Source organism: Columba livia, chromosome 4 (genome assembly GCF_036013475.1).
Source record: "Columba livia isolate bColLiv1 breed racing homer chromosome 4, bColLiv1.pat.W.v2, whole genome shotgun sequence".
Classification (NCBI taxonomy): Eukaryota; Metazoa; Chordata; class Aves; order Columbiformes; family Columbidae; genus Columba; species Columba livia.
In genome coordinates, this window is record NC_088605.1 from 66,278,196 (window position 1) to 66,297,232 (window position 19,037).

General features: G+C 39.0%; 1 protein-coding gene and 1 long non-coding RNA gene across 4 annotated transcripts in view; one reads left to right on the forward strand and one right to left on the reverse strand.

Moving 5' to 3' along the window:
* LOC110364861 (uncharacterized) overlaps positions 1-17,311 on the reverse strand; it is a 75,225-nt gene extending 57,914 nt beyond the window's left edge. For all 3 annotated transcript variants that reach the window (XR_010472435.1, XR_010472436.1, XR_010472434.1), the window contains exons 1-2: positions 6,718-17,311; positions 6,165-6,257 (exon numbers count right to left, since the gene is read on the reverse strand). This is a non-coding gene — a long non-coding RNA (uncharacterized LOC110364861). The remainder of the gene's footprint in view (positions 1-6,164; positions 6,258-6,717) is intronic.
* On the forward strand, positions 15,449-18,428 carry LOC102091580 (interleukin-15). Its single transcript, XM_005510665.1, has 4 exons — positions 15,449-15,592; positions 15,694-15,732; positions 17,157-17,276; positions 18,022-18,428. Exons 1-4 carry the CDS (start codon positions 15,449-15,451, stop codon positions 18,130-18,132), a joined length of 414 nt encoding a protein of 137 aa, XP_005510722.1. The 3' UTR covers positions 18,133-18,428.
* The last annotated feature ends 609 nt before the right edge of the window (positions 18,429-19,037 follow it).

Below are 19,037 nucleotides of genomic sequence, written 5' to 3' on the forward strand. Positions count from 1 at the left end.
TTGTCAGAGGATGTATGGAGCCAACTAGGAAAGCTAAGGCCTTCTTAGAATTAAATGTGGCAAGAGGGGTCAAGGACAACAGAAAAGAGCTTTTACAAATACATGGCAGATATAACTAACACCAGAGGCAATGTAGGCCCACTGATGAACGAGGTGGGTGCCCTGGTGACAGAAGATACAGAGAAGGCAGAGTTATTGAATGTCTTCTTTGTCTCTGTCTACTCTGCCGGAAGCTGTCCTGAGGAGCCCCGTACCGCTGAGGCCCCAGAGGAAGGCAGGACAATGGAGGAGTTTGCCTCAGTTGATGAGGACGGGGTTAGGGAGCAATTAGGCAGTCTGGACATCCATAAATCCATGGGTCCAGATGGGATGCACCCACGGGTATTGAGTGAGCTGGCTGAGGTCATTGCTGGACCACTCTCCATCATCTTTGCCAAGTCTTGGGAAATGGAGAGGTGCCTGAGGACTGGAGGAAAGCAACTGTCACTCCAGTCTTCAAAAAGGGCAAGAAGGAGGACCTGGGTAACTATCACCAGTCAGCCTCACCTCCATCCCTGGCAAAGTGATGGAACAACTTATCCTTGGGGCCATCTGAAGGCATATCAAGGATAAGAGGGTCATTAGGGGCAGTCAACATGGCTTCACCAAGGGAAGTCGTGCTTGACCAACCTCATTGACTTTTATGAGGAGATAACTAGATGGATGGATGATGGCAGAGCGGTGGACGTGGTCTACCTTGACTTCAGTAAAGCATTTGACACAGTCTCCCACAGCATCCTCAGAGCTAAACTGAGGAAGTGTGGTTTGGACTATCAGGTAGTGAGGTGGACTGTGAACTGGCTGAAGGAAAGAAGCCAGTTGGGAGAGTTGTGGTCAATAGGGCAGAGTCTAGTTGGAGGCCAGTATCTAGTGGCGTGCCTCAGGGGTCAGTACTGGGGCCAGTATTATTCAATATATTCATCAGTGATTTGGACGAGGGACTAGAGTGTACTATCAGCAAGTTTGCTGATGACACCAAGCTGGGAGGAGTGGCTGACACGCCAGAAGGTTGTGCTGCCATCCAGAGACCTGGACAGGCTGGAGAGTTGGGTGGGGAAAGATCTAATGAAATAAAACAAGGGCAAGTGTAGAGTCTTGCATCTGGGTAGGAACAACCCCAGCTTCCATTATAAATTGGGGAAAGACCTATTAGAGCACAGCGTAGGGGAAAGGGACTTGGAGGTCATGGTGGACAGCAGGATGACCATGAGCCAGCACTGTGCCCTTGTGGTCTGGAAGGCCAATGGCATCCTGGGGTGTATTAGAAGGGGGGTGGTTAGTAGGTCAAGAGAGGTTCTCCTTCCCCTCTACTCTGCCCTGGTGAGACCACATCTGGAATATTGTGTCCAATTCTGGGCCCCTCAGTTCCAGAAGGAGGAGAGAGTCCAGCACAGAGCAACAAAGATGCTGAAGGGAGTGGAGCATCTCCTGTATGAGGAAAGGCTGAGGGAGCTGGGGCTCTTTAGCTTGGAGGAGAGGAGACTGAGGGGTGTCCTTATTAATGTTTACAAATATATAAAAGGTGAGTGTCACAAGGATGGAGCCAGGCTCTTCTCAGTGACAACCAATGGTAGGACAAGGGGTAATGGGTTCAAATTGGAACACAAGAGGTTCCACTTAAATTTGGGAAGAAACTTCTTCACAGTGAGGGTAACAGAACACTGGAACAGGCTGCCCAGGGAGGTTGTGGAGCCTCCTTCTCTGGAGACATTCAAGACCCGCCTGGACACATTCCTGTGTAGCCTCATATAAGTGTTCCTGCTCCAGCAGGAGGACTGGACTAGATGATCTCAAGGTCCCTTCCAATCCCTAACATTCTGTGATTCTGTGATCTTCATTTTAAAGACGAAGACCCTTCTCCTGCCATCATCCATCCAGTAAAAGTAAATTTAATGGGGGTGTCCTTCTTTGAAACTTAAGAAGGGAGCAAGACCAGCCTATTCATCACCACAGGCAAAAGCAATATTGCCCCTCTGCATTAAGACAGATAACTTACCATTGTTAGTTATGTCATTGTTATCAAAAGCCATAATGGAAAGCCACCCTAATGACAGTCTTGACAATGGTCTCATTTGTCCACAGTTCAAGTGGTGCCTAATGGCATTTACAGTGTCACAAACACTACTTAGTTGCCTTAAAGAGACCAGAAAAATGAGCAAGAACATACCTTTCAGACACCAAGACAATATTAAGTCCTTGGAGATCACAAACACCAGACTCAGACTTAAAAATAAAATTAAAAAAAATTCTCTTTATGACTATTACATACATCATCCAACAAGAGCAGTGAAAATGGAATTCCTTTTACCTCTAAATGTGGAAAAAAGTTGAGATGACATCACCTTTTCAGATATTATTTCATTACAAAAATTCCTAAAATTAGATATTAAGAAACTAGACTCATTGTCACACTTCCTTACACAGAATGACAGATTACTTAAGATGATAAATAAAATCTACACTATTCTCTCTAAACAGCAGTTGTCACATTTTTTGCTATAGAAAACACCCAGCTAATTCTACAGAGTCCACCTAACTCTTTCTGGAGTTATCCTAATTCCAAGCAAAACCTTTCAATAACTGTGACAAACACAGCAAAAAAAAAGTTAAGAAATGCTATCTGCCTCAACTTACATTGTAAATTGCTATAACAAGTGTTGCTTACCACTGAAGGATGCAAGATTTGTGAAATACTACAGGCAAGAGAATCACATATTTTTCATGTGTAGCTAGATAAAGTCTTCATTCTAAAAATATGTCGCTTTCAGGTTTTGACTTGTATTCAAAGATGACTAAAAGAAGAAAGCACACCACCCCACACAATTCTTTCAGGAGTATACGGATGAGAACTAAAGTAAGATCAACACCCAAGTTGATGTTAGCACTACAATGAAAGCAAATCCTAAAACTACAGAGATAAAATGTGTGTGTGATGCCTTAAGAAATCAAGAATATGAGAGATAAACATTCAGTATAAACCCCATATTTAGCAATGACAGATTATAGGCAGATTTTGAATTATACGATAAAGGTAAATTCCAATTATTAAAACCTGTTTTCTTTAAAGTACCACCGTGTGCTGAGAGTTGCAGAAGCTTCACCAAAGAAAGCAAGATAGCATGTGAAAGAAAAAAGCAAGAGATGGCCTCTAATCTGACAATTTCCATTAGAAACAAAATCTTAGAGTTACAGTGACACATCAATGTCAACTCAGTGTGCAGCCTATGTTAGAGAAGCAAATCTCATGTCAGGAACTATAAACATAGTAACACAGAACAAATCAGAAAATAATGTCATGCAACTGTATTAAACAAAAAAAAAAAAAAAAACAACAACAAAAAACAAAAAAAAACCAAAAACCAACAAAAAAAAATGAAAAATATCAGTTGTAGTCCTCTCATGTACAAAGGAGAATAGCAGAACTTCAAAGGGCTCAAGGAACGGCAACAATAACAGGCAAACGTCTGTTATTCTGTACAACAAACAGCACAGGAAAGACAGTCTAGAAAAGACATAATTCTTGTAGACAAAGTTCCACATAATTTTGAGTGTCACAGCACAGATAGACTGGAATACTCACTGCCTCTTCCAGCACAAGGACTGAAAGGTAGCAACATCACATAAACCTAACAGAAACCATGACGAAAACAAAGCAAAGTCACAGTGCCAGGTTTGTGGAACTTGCTAACCGTTTACGCTGTGGATGCTAAGAGTTTGCGTTGTTCAAGGCAGTGCCTGAAGAAATATTAAGGATTAGTCAATACAAAGGAACCACTTCTGACTGAATGGTTCCTCTGAGCTGAGAAAAACTGGCATTTGGGAAAGTACTCAGGAGTACCATATGCCCCAAGATTCTGATTGTGGCCACCTTTTGCAGAAAGAGCTAAATTAAGTGGACTCTTCAGCTGATGAAGGATGACTCCAGAATTTAAGGAAGCTAAACTGTTATTCTCCTTCCAATGTTATTTAGACTATTTCAAAACAAACCCTTTGTATATTCAACAGAACTCCACTAAATTCCACAGGGTCTCCACAGACAGAAGGGCTGGCTAACATGGACAGAGTGAGAGGAAGACAGTCTCTGATCAAACCCTTCTGCGCTAATGCTTGTAATATTCAACCAGGAATGCAGTATCTACAGAAGTACAGGAATATAATTGTGGGTGCAGGTATGAGAGTAGACAAAACAAGCACACGTGGGGAAGCTCCTGCCCCTCCCCAGCAAATCCCACACAATCAATCAAGCAAGTGAGAAGTGAGCAAAAAGAAAATGGAATCAAGAAACTGAACTTTAAGAGAACAAGAAAAGACTGAAGGAGCTGGGTCTCTTTAGTTTGGAGGAGAATGAGGGGTGACCTCATTAATGTTTATAAATTTGTAAAGGGTGAGTGTCACAAGGATGGAGCCAGGCTCTTCTCAGTGACAAGCAGTGACAAGACAAGGGGCAATGGGTGCAAACTGGAACACAGGAGGTTCTACTGAAATATGAGAAGAAACTTCTTCTCCGTGAGGGTGACAGACACTGGAACAGGCTGCCCAGGGGGGTTGTGGAGTCTCCTTCTCTGGAGACATTCAAAACCCGCCTGGACACATTCCTGTGTAACCTCATCTGGGTGTTCCTGCTCCGGCAGGGGGATTGGACTAGATGATCTTTTGAGGTCCCTTCCAATCCCTAACATGTTGTGCTTGTCATAAAAATGCATATATACAATTTTGAGCCTTCATCACTGCCAGCCAGCATTGAGGTTGTATTTCAATAGCTTCTGTCACTATCTAGTGAAGAATCTAGGCCATCTGCTTAGCATGTGCATTATCATAACATTCAGTAAGGTAAAACAATGTGGTTTGTTAACATCCTGTATTGTTATAATCTGACACTGGCCTTTTGACCTAGTAGGGCAATTTTAACTTTCATTTTACTGCACATTTCTTAAATCCAGAGACTGAGAATAGTTTGGCAACAAACTGGTTTGCCAGTGTATATACACCAACTTCTTTCCCACTGCAAAACAGTTAACATTGAAATCCTTTACCTTCAAGCTTTTTCTCCAATAGCTAAAATGAGAAATAAAAAACAAACAAAGAAAACAATAATACTTGATTGTGCCAAATAACTTCAGAATTGAAACACACAGCCTGTCTCTGTTAAAACCTGTTTATAAACCCTGAGCAAGAGAAACACACACAGGATTCCCCCTGTGGTGGATTCTCAAATTGAGAAAGACTTGATATAGAAAACTTCATATTCAGTCCCCTATAACACAGTGTATGATGGGAGGAAAAAAAAAAGGTGAGTTTTTTTGTGTTTTAATGAACATTCTGAACTTAACGGCACTGTAATTATCCTGAGGCAAGATAGCACTTAACAGATAGCATTTATTCAACACACTGTATACTGAATGAAGGTGGGGATTTTTCATTACAGTTTATATTATATATCAACACACTCAAGTAACCGTACCTCAAGACAAAGAACAGAGCACAAGAACCAAGTCTCCATCCTAGTGTTACTCTCATTAAATGACACTGCTTCAGAACATGGCAGGCACCCAGTGTGTCAAGAGACATACATGAAGGAGGGCCTACACAGCATCTAGACATCCTAGAGGGACCACAGGAACAGTTAAAACATCCAGTGAAAAAGTACGGGTTGTAAAATGGACAAGGCATTCTTCTGAGAATTTCCCAGGTCTCAACCTATGCAAGCGGAAAGGCTGTGAAGCTGGAAAGAGCAGCACCAGCCAAAGCAACAGTATCAGGCTATTACATCTTTTCAATTTCAAATTGTGACCACATGGCTGAAAATCTATCATAGTTGTGAATCCACCTGTAAAAACCAGTTGGTGCTTGCACTTAAAGAGCCCAAAGCTTCCCATTCTGGTCCTTGTTCCTCTTGCCAACATCTAATCTGCCTTTACTTATTGCTACAAAACCAGGCTCAAGTCCATCCCTCTACCATACTCCAAGCTCACCACTTACTATAGAAAAAAAGCAATCTGGGCAAAGACACTCAGTCTGCAGCTCAGGTAAAATCCTCTGAAAAAGCACGTGAGACCTAAATCTTGCTACTATAGTACTAGAACCTTCAACTGCTAGCAAGTTTTTTAAAGGTACAGATGACTTACTTTCTCACGAAGTAATGGGTCAAAGACTGGTCCTATTTGGGTAAGATGTGAATTCATCTGCCATTTAATTGTACTTCCAGGACATGGGAGGGGCTGTGGAGAGAGTGGGGTAATTATGAAATCTTCAATTTATAGATCAGAAAGTATTTTGCTATGTTCATCTGTTCCAACCTGTCTGGTTTTGCACATGCATAGTGACAGCAGTCACCAGCATTGGATAAAGGCATATGAATTTCTACTTCAAGAACTACTATTACAGCTTTTCCTAGTTGTTTAGTTCTGTTACACAGGTAACAAGCAGCATGTAAGAATAGAACTGTGAGCTTTAAATCATCCAGTGTCTTAAGATAAAATGCAGTAATTGTATATTTCAGCACAGTAACTTAAAATTTCTCTAGCGCAACTCAAAAGTAGCCTGTGATATGTTCCTAAGTATTTGAAAGAGAAACCAAGGTCAGAGTTTGCATGGCAGTGGCAAATGTCAACCGGTTTTCATGCCGAGTTGCTTCCTGGCTATCACATAAGAATTTCTTAAAATTTTCACACCACTCACCACAGTACAGCGACAACCCAATAAGACACCACAGATGAGCTCTGCCCTGAAAACACAAAAGTATTTACTGCCTTTTGAAAGAGAAGTATGGAAGAAAGCAACCTCATCTCTTACTCCAAAGTATCCCTACTCTTTCTCTTTAAATGACCTCCCCCATTCCCCACCAAAACCAAGTCTTGTTCTAATTTGAGCTACCTAGAACGTTTGCCAGATCTCAGTTTCCTTACAGCCACAACAAGGCACCTCTTTGTCTTAGGCCCACCAGGATGATTACACCGGTGGTCAAACAGCTTATGTATCACTGATGCCTATTCCTAAAGGTAACGCACCTAGAACACTGTGTGAGTATTTTAATGAGTTTTGGTATACATTACAACAACGAGTAATTATACAGTAACTGCAGAAAGAATCTCTGCAGAATACCAGAGGGTTCATGACACTTTCACTCTGTAGCTCCTTCCCATCACACTGCACCAGTAATAGTTAACCCATGGTGACACCGCTCAAGAACAATGCTCTGATTTGATCTCATCTCTTCAGAATCCCTCCAATTTGCTTTCCTTTTTCTTAAGCAGATAGAGAAATATCCAACATCTAAGTCCAGAACACATACTTCTTCCTGGAAATCATAAAGGACAAGAACCTGAAGGACCTGCTCAGTTTTCTACCCATACGCCAACAAAATCAGTGGGCCAGACTCACAGAATTGTGTCTCATCAGCAGTGCGTTTGTAATGGTCTCTACAGCTCTTCACCTAAAAAGAAGTGTGAAACAAAACTAGCATAGGTTAACACTTGTATTATTTTGTGGGTTTACTGGGAACACTTTTAGCACGTTTGGTGCACGTTCAGCTAAGAGGAAACACGTAACTGAAGTTTTGATACTGGAAGCACTTACTGTGGAAACAGCTTCACAAAATCCATTTGGACACAAAAGAAAAAAAGAAAGAGGCTTATCATCCTTGTAAATGTATGCCGGACCTACCCAAGATAGATTATACCTACACAGAAAGAAGCCATTCAAGTTCACCGAGAAATCTTGCAAAAATTAAACTATTTCCTCTGTAAAAACAGCACATCATTTTAACCTGTGTTACATCCAGTCCTAATCCTTACCCTTTATCAATCAACTCTACTTCACATTATGCTGTAACTCACAGTAATTCATCTTCTCTTTCAGATTTGCAATCACTCCACATTTCACCATAAAACAAAACCACTGACTCTGAAGTTCACAACCTCTGTGAATTTACTTCCTGAAAATGTGAAGTTTTAAAAGAATTTCAGTTGCTCTTCTTCAGATGTATTGAAGAAGCTCTTCTTATAATGCCCTAACTGCATTGGCCAACAATTAAAGGAAAAAAGTTAGGGATAGTTAACATTTAGCACATACTGCTACCTGACTTTTTAGCCATTTCAGATTCTTGTTCTAATAAAATTCTGTAGCAACTTCTATACAAATAATTATGACTGTATAAGAAGTGAACTTCTTCAAGTGCTAATGCTCACATATACTTCAGAGATAAAATGATGCATCTCTGCCATATACATATTTTTGCATGTTTTGCATGTTTGATCACCACAAGAGATGCCTACTACAAATATTCCAAGACCTCTACAGGCTGCAAATGACTGACCACTACTGAACCTAATGGTGCAGCTGCTTTTGCCACCCACTCTGCAGTCCTCCCATCCAAACCACACCTCTACAATCTTGAAAGGATGCCATCAGCAACACTACTTGCTCAGGCTGACATAGGGAACATTCACTGCTCCTTCTTTGTCCACAGAACCCAACACTGCATTGCAGAAGGCAACCAGGCTGTTAAAGCAGAAGGTGCCCTTCAGTAAATCTGTACTGACCCGCAGCCAAGCACCTCCTTGTCCTTCAAGTCCCCAAAGACTTGCTCTCTAATTTACCCAGGGATTATGGTGACGCTGACCAGCCTCTAGCTCTTCAGATCCTTCCCCTCATCCTTTGTTTTTCACATTGCTCTTGCTTTTTACTAGTCAGTGGAGATATACAATCACCATGATCTTTGGTTGTATTTCACATACCAACAGAAATGAATAATCAAAACACACTGCTGTCAACAATAAATCTGATAATAGTGAGTATGTCAAATGCTCTACATTGGGTGAAAGTTGCTTTGAGAAATTCAGTTAGAGATGGTTCTTAATGTTTCAAGGAAGAATCAGTATCTACAGCATTTAAGAGGTATATGGTACGATGACTTGCATTGAAAAAAAATGAACTGAGCAGACGTGCGGCAAGACACCACTTCTATAAAATGAAAATCAGGCTACACAGCTGGGCACAAGGCAGATTCACGACTGTCTAAATATATAGAGGGGAGAGACCTATCCTGTGAGATCTCACTACGCTGCTAGGAACCATGCCCTTAGCCGATGCTAACTATGGTGATGGGAAACACCAAGGTTCCCGTAAGTCTTTCACCCCATACCCCAACTAAATCCACACCTATTAAACAAGTACAAACAAGACTTTTAGAAGGATAGGAACTGTCTGGAACATGAGTTTCTAAGGAAAGATTAAAATTACTTTTCCCAAGGACAAGCTAGTTCGTAATTATTAAAACTACTTTTTTTTTTTTAAATTGCTCACTCTTAATGTTGGCCCTTTCAATGAAAAAGTACTAAAAAACCCAGGTTTTGTGAAGGGATTCCCAATCGTTGCCTATTCTGAGATCATTTTAGTTAAACGTCTAAAACCAAAATACTTTCTTTAAAAAAAACCCACTGACATTCTTACAGGAAAAGTTCACTCTAAGAATTACTCACTTTGGTTTTTTTTTTCAGCACTTTCTCCTGAAACACTGGGTACTTGCCCTAATCAGGGACAATAGCCAGCTAGTTAAAACCACTGTTCTAATCCAATATGGCAACTCCTTGCTTCCATTTTACCTTTTGTTTCATTTGTCCTTGTCACACAAGCCATGCAAAGCATACCTTCCCGCATCGTCCTTTACCATTGCAGTGAAGAAGATACCACATACATTGGTGAATCAGCAAAATTCATGCTATAATCCTGTGAGAAGCAAGAAAGGAAAACCATTTAAAGCTTTCTCCTGCTTTTTCTTAACTTTCCTTATAAACACAAGTATCAGTTCATCCCTAACTTTAAATACCAATATGTTATGGAATCCGTTGCCTTTATCTGAAAACTGTTCTACTTGTAGTATCTATTGAAAATGTAGTGCAAAATGGAGACAGTTTGCTGGCTCTAACTCGGGTATCTCCATGGTTGTTCTCGCTCAACAGAAAATACAGCACTCACCTATTCAATCGGTTAGAGATTTTTAGGATCACAGGGGCTTTGAAAGAAGGTGCTGCATTTTACAGGGTGTACTGAACTCACACAGTTTCGTGCTGTTTCTTTTATTTAAAGTTTGTATTCTTTTGTTATTAGCCTGTCATGGTTCATTCAGCGATGGACTCATGATGGTTCATTTATACCTTGATCCTGAAACGCAAAATTAAGGCAAACAAAATGCCAAGGGGTTATAAATTCAATCAAACGGTGCTACTTTATTATTTTGCCTGTAAAGCGGCACGTGATAGAGAAAGTAGAGAAAACGGGAAAGGAAAAGGGGGAAAGCAGGTTGGTTACCACCACGGGTCCAAAGGTGTCCCTATGGTCCCAGGTCCCGAACAGCATCCTGCCGGTCCTCCATTGTGATCCATGATCCTTTGGTGACAGATCTCAATGGTGTCCATTTGGGAGTCATCTTTTATGCTTCTTCACCCCACCTCGCTCCCACTGTTTGAGGCCAATCTCCACCTTTGTTTCACAATCCAGGCTTAACTGCGCAGGCTCAAAAAATCTCCGCTCTGCGTGCCAGGACCCACCTGCACCTGCGTTCAGGGGTCTCCTTCTGGTTCATTGGGTGGACTCAGGACCACTGGCGAGCTTCTGGGCATGCTCTTCTTCGCTGGCCGTTGTTTCAGGGAGGGGGTGGGGAGCAGGTGTGACTGAGGTAGCAGGTGAGAATCCATCTTCTGGACGGCAGTTACTGTCCCCAGGTTGGAGAGACCCATACAACAATCCCTTTTAGGACGCGGAGGCTAGTTTGGCTGAGGCAGCAGGTGAAGTCCATACAGCAGCCATTGTTACCAGTAGCCCCCCGGGTCGGAGAGACCTGTGCAACACAATTCTTCTCCTCAGGCCTCTCTCCAAATCACTGTCATTCTGTTCTTGATGGCAATGTTCAAGCAGATACTGTTCTTTGGACTAACTCCTACATAACCTAACACCTTTAATAAAATGAATTTTACATTTGAATACAGGCAGAATCATGAACCTCTGCTACTGCTTGACTGAACAAAAAGACCGAGAGAAGGCTGAAGAAGGAAAGATGTGGCTATCTCCTTCTGATGGCTTAAAATTGAACGATAAAAAACTGCTACTCAACCCTTTATTCAAAACTTCACTTCAAAAATCTTTACATAAGTCTCTCTACTGATGTAGGAAGAATACTAAAGGCTTACTTTCTACAGGTTATTACCTATAAATTATGAGATCTCAAACAGCAGACAACCTCTACTATTCAAAATCCTTTAAAACAGCCCTAGAACACAGCTAGAAAGAGTTAAATCAACAGATCATGATCACAAATTGATGGTTATCACCTTCATCAGACATATGAACTCCACTATGGTTCCTATGACTCTACTGACAGTAATCTTGTCAAAGCACGCTTGTACAGTAGGAGTCTGAACCTGCACATGAACTGAAGTGCACCAAACAAGACATTCACAGTGAGTTTAGCTGAATACCACTTTGATCTGGTGATGGAGAAAGGAGGCAAGCACCTTGATGAACAAGATTCCTAATACCTCAATGAAACCAAAACTTCTCTCCAAAATTAACCAGTCATCAGGTTTGCAAGGGAAGGAGAGGGTGAAAGATGCAATCTTTCAGTTCAGAAAGACACAATAAGAACCTAAATTGAGAGGAGTCAGATCCTATGTAAAAAATTTTCCAGACTTTGAAGTTGTACAGATCAGTTTAGTCAGTGTGTGTCATCTACTTTTACTCATTTTCTAACAGAGAAAATGATCCCTTATTCTTTATATTAGGCATAAGTCCTACAAAACCAATAAACAGTGCACTAAAACCACAGCAAGACACAAACATTCTTCTCCCTTATCCACAAATACTGTTTTCCTTTCATACATTTGCTTTACTGCTAACTAATCTTCCTTAAAAATTCAGGCAATGCTTTTAAAGCATTCCATAAAGCTTTTCTGGTATGGTACATTTTACAGTGTTTTTCTTATAATGTTGTTTTAGTGTAACAATATTTTATTTAGAACAAAAATATAGAAATCAACCAACCTTTCATAATTGTGCATTAAAATCAAAACCAAATCAAAACCAAAACCCCACAGATGACATGGTCACCAGTACCTGCTCCCAATACATTTTAAGGGTAGGATTTTGGGGGCTCAGCATTGGCAGCACTACCGTATCCTGTGTGATTCCAAGGCAACATAAAGGAGCAATTTCGGTTCCTGTGGTGAAGTTGGCAGAGCTATCTAAATCAGCGCACCTCTGAATAAAACCCAATGTAATTCCTCATCTAGTAAAAAACCACAAGCTCAGACTGAATGCAATTATTGAAACCTGACAAGTGCAAGAAGTCCAACACCATACAGAGAGATATATTACTGTATTTAAAAGTTATAGCACATCAGCATATTCTCGTGTGAAAAAGCTATCCATCTCTGACAGTATATGAGCCCCTGAGCAGACAATGAACTACTGGTTTGTTATAATCTGACAAACAGCACTTAGGTGAAAAATACACAAGTAAGAAAAACTTAATTAAAAAAAAAAAAAAAAAGGACAAAGAAGTTCCAGACACATCTACTGAAACACAACAGTACCACAGGGAATTGTCGGGGGGCTTATACCATCATGACAACATACCAGTCACAAAGAAGGCCGCTCTACAGCTGACCTATAGTCTTAGTAGTACCATGACCATAAATGTTCTGACTGTGTCCCTGCAGATGCAACTTCTTTCTACTACTTGTGGTCAGATTCCGCTTCTTTCTTTCTACTACTTGTGGTTAGATTTGGTTTGTCTTCCACGTACACATGGAAGAGAGAAGAGCCTATAAAAGTAGTCTAACTACTTTGGGAATTGCTTAGCTAGCATAGTGAAGACTAAATTTTAAGCAGGACAGACTCCTAAAACCTAAGGTGTAACACAAACATAAAGTTATGTGTTAACAATAACAGAGTTTGTGCTGTTTCGGGGTTTATCAATATACTCCAAGCCATCTCCTCCCAAATCCAATAAAAATGGTCAAAATAAGATCTGTCACCTTCTCCCACTGGACCACAAAGCCTGCAGCAAAATGTTACAGGAAAATTAATCACTCAAACTACTTTGTACAATTTATTAAACAGTGCATATTCAAACTTCAGCCCTTGCTGCCTTGAAATGTAAGCCTCTTTTATTCTTTAAAAACCATTACCAGATAAAGATCTGACTCCAATTACACCTAAACTACAACTAAAATCACAGTTTTGCACACTATGACCTAAAAACAACTTAAGAGGAAACTGTTTTTAAAAGCCCTATGGTCAAAGATGCATGTGAGCTAGTTACCCAAACAGTGTTAGTTTTTTAGCAGACCTTGCTGAAAAATTGGACAGAATGCTCAGGCTTTATCTTTTTTTAAGTTCTCCATGATTTGCAAAAGAAAACAGCAGAATGCTGGGAAAATAAAGCAATAATCCAGTGCTGGCTGTGTTGCATTTTAAGCACTGATGCAAAAAACCCCAATGCTCCAGCACAAAGGAAGTGCTTAGAGCAACCTCTAACCTAAACCGTGCTACAAACTACTCCAGAAAGGTGTCAGATTCAGAATCTCAGTCAGTGCTTCCACATCTATTTCCATGTAATATTTTGTAAAGAGGAGAGAAATCTCCACAATATTATTGAGCCAATGTAGCAAAGACTGAATAGCATTGAAAACAGTAAACAGTTATGCCAATTTCATTACAAACAAAAACATGTCTTGTGCTCACTATTATTTCTGTTTATACAGTCAAAACACATTAACTTAAACCGAACAACTAAAAACCTTGAATAAAATGATCTAACTTTATAAGCACCCTGGAGAAAAGCTGGGAACGCAGCGTTCAGCAGTTCACCTTTGCTGTCATAACTAATTTGAAACTGTTTACTATCAATAATAACTGCAAGACAAAAGATATAGTGCCAGAAGACATCTCAAACTGTGCAAATACGACATATTGCAAGTTACAATAGCTACTTTGGGCTTCCGTATGACTATACACATTAAATACCTGTACTTATTTCAAAAGCAGGAAATTAATACTAAGCTCTCCAGCAGCTGGGATCATGCTGCTAATTAACACCAGTTTAATGGTTAATAGACAGACACTAATAAGACAAATTATAATAATGGACTGTATTTAATCCAAGCAGAAGTGTATCCTAACCAACTCTGAACCCATTCACTCTCCCTCAGATTACATGATCAGAACCTGTAAATTTCCACACACAGTTTTACATGCAGTGGCGGCTGAAGCAGTTACCTACCCAGTCTTGCTCATTCTGAATGCTACAAAACTTCAACCCACAATAGCATGCAAACCCAGAATTTATTCCACACAGTTTCAGCAACTGAATTCACTAAGCAAAAGAATAGTTTCATATAATGTAAAAGACTTCTGGGCAGTAGGGGGAGTATTTAGCTCAGAATTATACTCGGAATTAAGAAAACTCTCGAATTTTAAACTCTGCACATAGCATTCCAAAGATATCAGTCAACAGACCTCTGAACCAGAAAAGAACAACAGTTCAGCAATATCATGCAAGTTCAGCATCAAATGACTGCTTACTCTCAACTTCAGTACTGTGATACACACCACAAAACGCAGTGGGTTAGGTATCAGTGAGAAAAATCTGTAAATACTTTAAAAAGCAGTGTATTTTCATTATAAGCTGGAGAAAAGTGAAAGGTGCACACAAGGAAAAAAGAACAGCATTAAGACATACAGTAACAGAAAAATGGTTTAACATCCCAAAACAAAGAGTCCTGCCCTTTTTTTCAATAAACATTTTAAATTTAATGGTATAAAGACTGACTCACGCACCTCAGCTTACATTAACTGTCTGTGTAAAAGATGACAGGTAAAACCACCTTCAGACAGGAAGCCAACTTTCTTCCTGTTGTTTCATCAACAATTACTAAAATGAGAATGCTTCTTTCTTCTTCAAAAATGCCACAGAATTTGTGGAAGGATAAATACATACAGATAAACAAACAAAAGGGTTAAATGATACATCTTTAGAACAACATTTTGTGTGGCAGTAGCATATTCTATGGGGGAGTGGGACAGCACATGAGGGAAAAAGTGTTTCATGCAGAGAGATTGTCTAAAGTGAGTGTGGGCTTCTCTTACCCCAGTGAATGTAGGTAAAATCCCTCTTGCTTTATAAAAATTCCAAAGTGTCATCAGGGGAGGAAAAACAAAAGTAATGATTCTTGCCATACAGGTAGAACACATGAAAAAATGTGTAATAAAACCTCTTTTACATGACGCCCCCATCTTTTTCCCACCCCCCAGAAAAAAAGTATAAATACACTAAACAGCTTAATGACAACTTATCAGCTCTCATCATATATCACCACTCAAATACTAGCATACAGATAATCAGAACACTGACATGATGTGCAAAGTACTGATCTTCAGCTGTATTTCAGCTGTGATGCTTATGACCACCGCTTATGGAGCATCTCTGGCAACAGAAAAAGATCGACTTCTTAAAGCTTTAATAAAAGATTTAAAATTCCTGGAAAAAAGCAAGAATGTAAGTGGACGATTTTATTTTAAGTTCCTTTTCTATTTTTTTTCCCCTATGTATTTTTTCAGAAAAAAAAATTAATAACTTTTTCTCCCCCTGTTCTACAGAAGATTCATCTTGATCTTTACACACCAAATGAGAAACAGGTGAGTTTAAATTTTCTGTTTACGGAAGGATTTCTATAGTATGGCTACTTTATGTTATTGAGTTACACCAAAGTAACTGGCTTATTAGACGGGCAGATATAAAATACAAATCTGAATAGCCTGAATTCAGCCTAGGGAGTTTGGTTCTTAAAAGACACTTCTACTTTTGATTTGTGTTTTCAAACATTAACAGGGTGATATGCAATTTTGCCTAATTGTTCTGTGCAATATGTAACACAAAATGAATTCTCCCTATTAATCCTGCTTAATACATGGTTGAATTAACATAGAAATGTTTAAAGAATCATTTAAACACCGAGAATGAAATGAGACTTAGAAATAGATTAATTAAAGCAATCTATATGAAACTGCCGATGTATTATCTAAACTAGATGCAGAACCACTAGTAGGTTCTGTTTAAGAATTTATAAGTGTTCTATATTCCACCAATGATGAAATTCAGTTATGCTCTATCTAGCTCTTTTCAGGAATAAAACTTTACCAAGCCATTCTGAATATATTAGCTGTATATTCATGTTTTATGGTATTTAGTTAATATCTAAGACTTAGTTCCACAAGAATACTATTGATTGCATCTTTCTAAAAATTGCACACCAGAGTGCAGCTAGCATTCTACGTACACCTTTACCACAGACTATTCATCACTGACAGGTCGCTGATCAGCATTACTTTTTAATTCAGCGCACAAGTGTATCAACAAACAAGAGCATCAAGTTACTTAGTACTGGGAAGTAGTTAAAGTCTTTGCGCAACTTATCTGTCAACTACTTTAAACCTCCAGTTAAGTTTTTAATCCAGAAGAATTCTCACTTAACAGTCATCTTGTCTCAGTAAAGATTTCAAGTGAGATTCTGCAACCACTTCCTTATCTGAGTCATTTTTCTCATATGCTGGCAACATCAAGACATAACTACCTCAGAGCTCCTGTACTCTAATGCAAATGTATGAGGCTGATTAATAACATTGTCACTGAGTGCCTGAAATAGCTTGTGAGAGTGATGTGTAAAGTTATTTATCATATTCAAAAGCCAGATCAGCTGTAGATATTAGACGAAGCAACCAAAGTGCAGCAACTGAATATGGCTCTGAAAAGGCCACTGTAAAACTGACAGAGGCTTTGACTAAGACATGATTGGCACATGGTAACTGGGAGTAAAGCCTGCTTTAGGAGCCGATGCTACAGCTTCTGTTCTCAAGAGATATTCCCACATTTTGAAAATGTTAATTATTCACGTGTCAAAAGCCGCAATAATCTACCACAGAACTAAGGCCATATATAACATCTTACAGTACAAGGGGAATGAATGAAATATACGTTATAGAAAAAAAAAACCAGTCTCATGGCTGATATAAGTAAAATTGTTCTCAGTAAACAAGTCATAATGATTTTCTTACTGTTCTAGGAGTGCAGCTGGCACACTCTACAATGTTACCTGACAGAAATGGGCACCCTGGAAAATGAAATTGAAGATGAGGACTTTCATAATCTTCGAAATATCAAAATGAATCTCCAGAGTCTCATGGTAGGCAATCTTTATACCCAGTTAAAAAAAAAAAAAAAAAAAAAAAAAAGAAGTAGAAGTTTCAGTGTTAGTGAAAGACAATGCCAGGATCAGTGGTTTTGTGCTTCAAAGTCTATGTGTTATCATCCCTTAAGAAGATGAGGTTATATACAAAAATATCATAACATTAAACTATGTGACAACATCTATTTGCATGATCAGCCTGCAGAGTAAAATATATTTGATCCCTTCTAGTTATACAAGTCAACATTTTAAAAAATACGACATTTATTTTCTTTACTAAATCATGCAAGGCATCTCACGCTGACAAAAACTTGCTTTTAGGAGCATAATAATGATTTGTGCAAGCAATGGCTTTGAAAACTGTGCCATAAATTTATGAATGTAAAGAATCAACAATAAATTAATACACCTTGATATGTTACATAAACAATAGCTTAGAGATCCTTTACTCATTTTAGAAATCCTCTTCAGGCTAGAGATTAAGATTTGCCTCTGCTGCAGTATTTATCATAGAGAGTGAAAGCATTCAGCTTGTAATATTTTTACATTTACAAAACACTTTTTATAAGCAGCTGCTTCATCATGTCATCTCTTAACACTTACCAACCAAAAGCATCAAACCCCCCTGAAGGGTTCTTTTTTCTTAAAAAAAAACCCCTTAACATACAGAAGTCGATGTCTTATTGCTAAAACTAGCTGGCAACAGAGTTGTCACCAATCAAAACAAATACCTGTATTGCAGGACCTAACTCCCCAAGGAACTGGATGCAAGATCTGTGAAGCTCATGACAAGAAGAGGTTTCCTGCATTTCACCAAGAACTGAACAACTTTCTGATATCTATGCTAAAATAATCAGATCACCATTTTTATTTTTACTGCTCCATTATTTATTTAAATATTTAATTATGACTAATTTATACATTTTGCCCTGTGGCTTACCAGCTTGCTGCCCATTTTGGGACCACTGTATTTTCTTAGCCTGGGTGATAAGGCAGTCTGTTCTAAGATCACATTTGATCCTTTCTGTAAGCCCTACGGGCTCAAAATGTACGTTGGAAAACTAATTAATTCTCACTTTGTCAATAAACTTAGAGAGACAACTATTTATTGAAAGAACTATTAAAAGTTACTTGTAGATGATATTTAATAAATTTTGATAATGTATAAAAATTCACGTCCAGAGTCTTCTTTGTTAAATCATACTGGGTTTATCTCTGGTAACTTACTATTCTGCTTTTTTTAAAAACTCGATTAAAAACAAAACTCAAAATCACTTACCAGCATACATACATACAGGTAACCAGACTCAAAACAAGAGACCTGCAGACAACCTTTTTAAAGGAATATAAAATAGCAGTTTATGCTGGCATCCAGCACAAGGTCCACAAGTAATAGTACCAAGTTGCTTCACCCCATCAAGAAACTCAAAACCCCAAACTTTTTTTGTGAGTTGCTCTACTTAGCTACACGGGCTTTCTGCTCTATTTTTTTACAGGATGCTTTTTTCTTCTTGTTGTAAGCAAAATAGGTAGTTCTCAAAAATCTTCAGAGACAAGAAACATTATGAAAACAATAACACCTGATGTAGTAACTATGCAGGTAACTGAGGTATCAGTGTCCCAGAACACTCACATAACCAACTCTTTCCAGCAACAACCAATATAATACTAACAATTAATGTATAAATCCTTAAGAACATGTACTGCCTTAACTATTCACAATGAGCTTACTTCAAATGGAGTAAGTCAAATTGCATT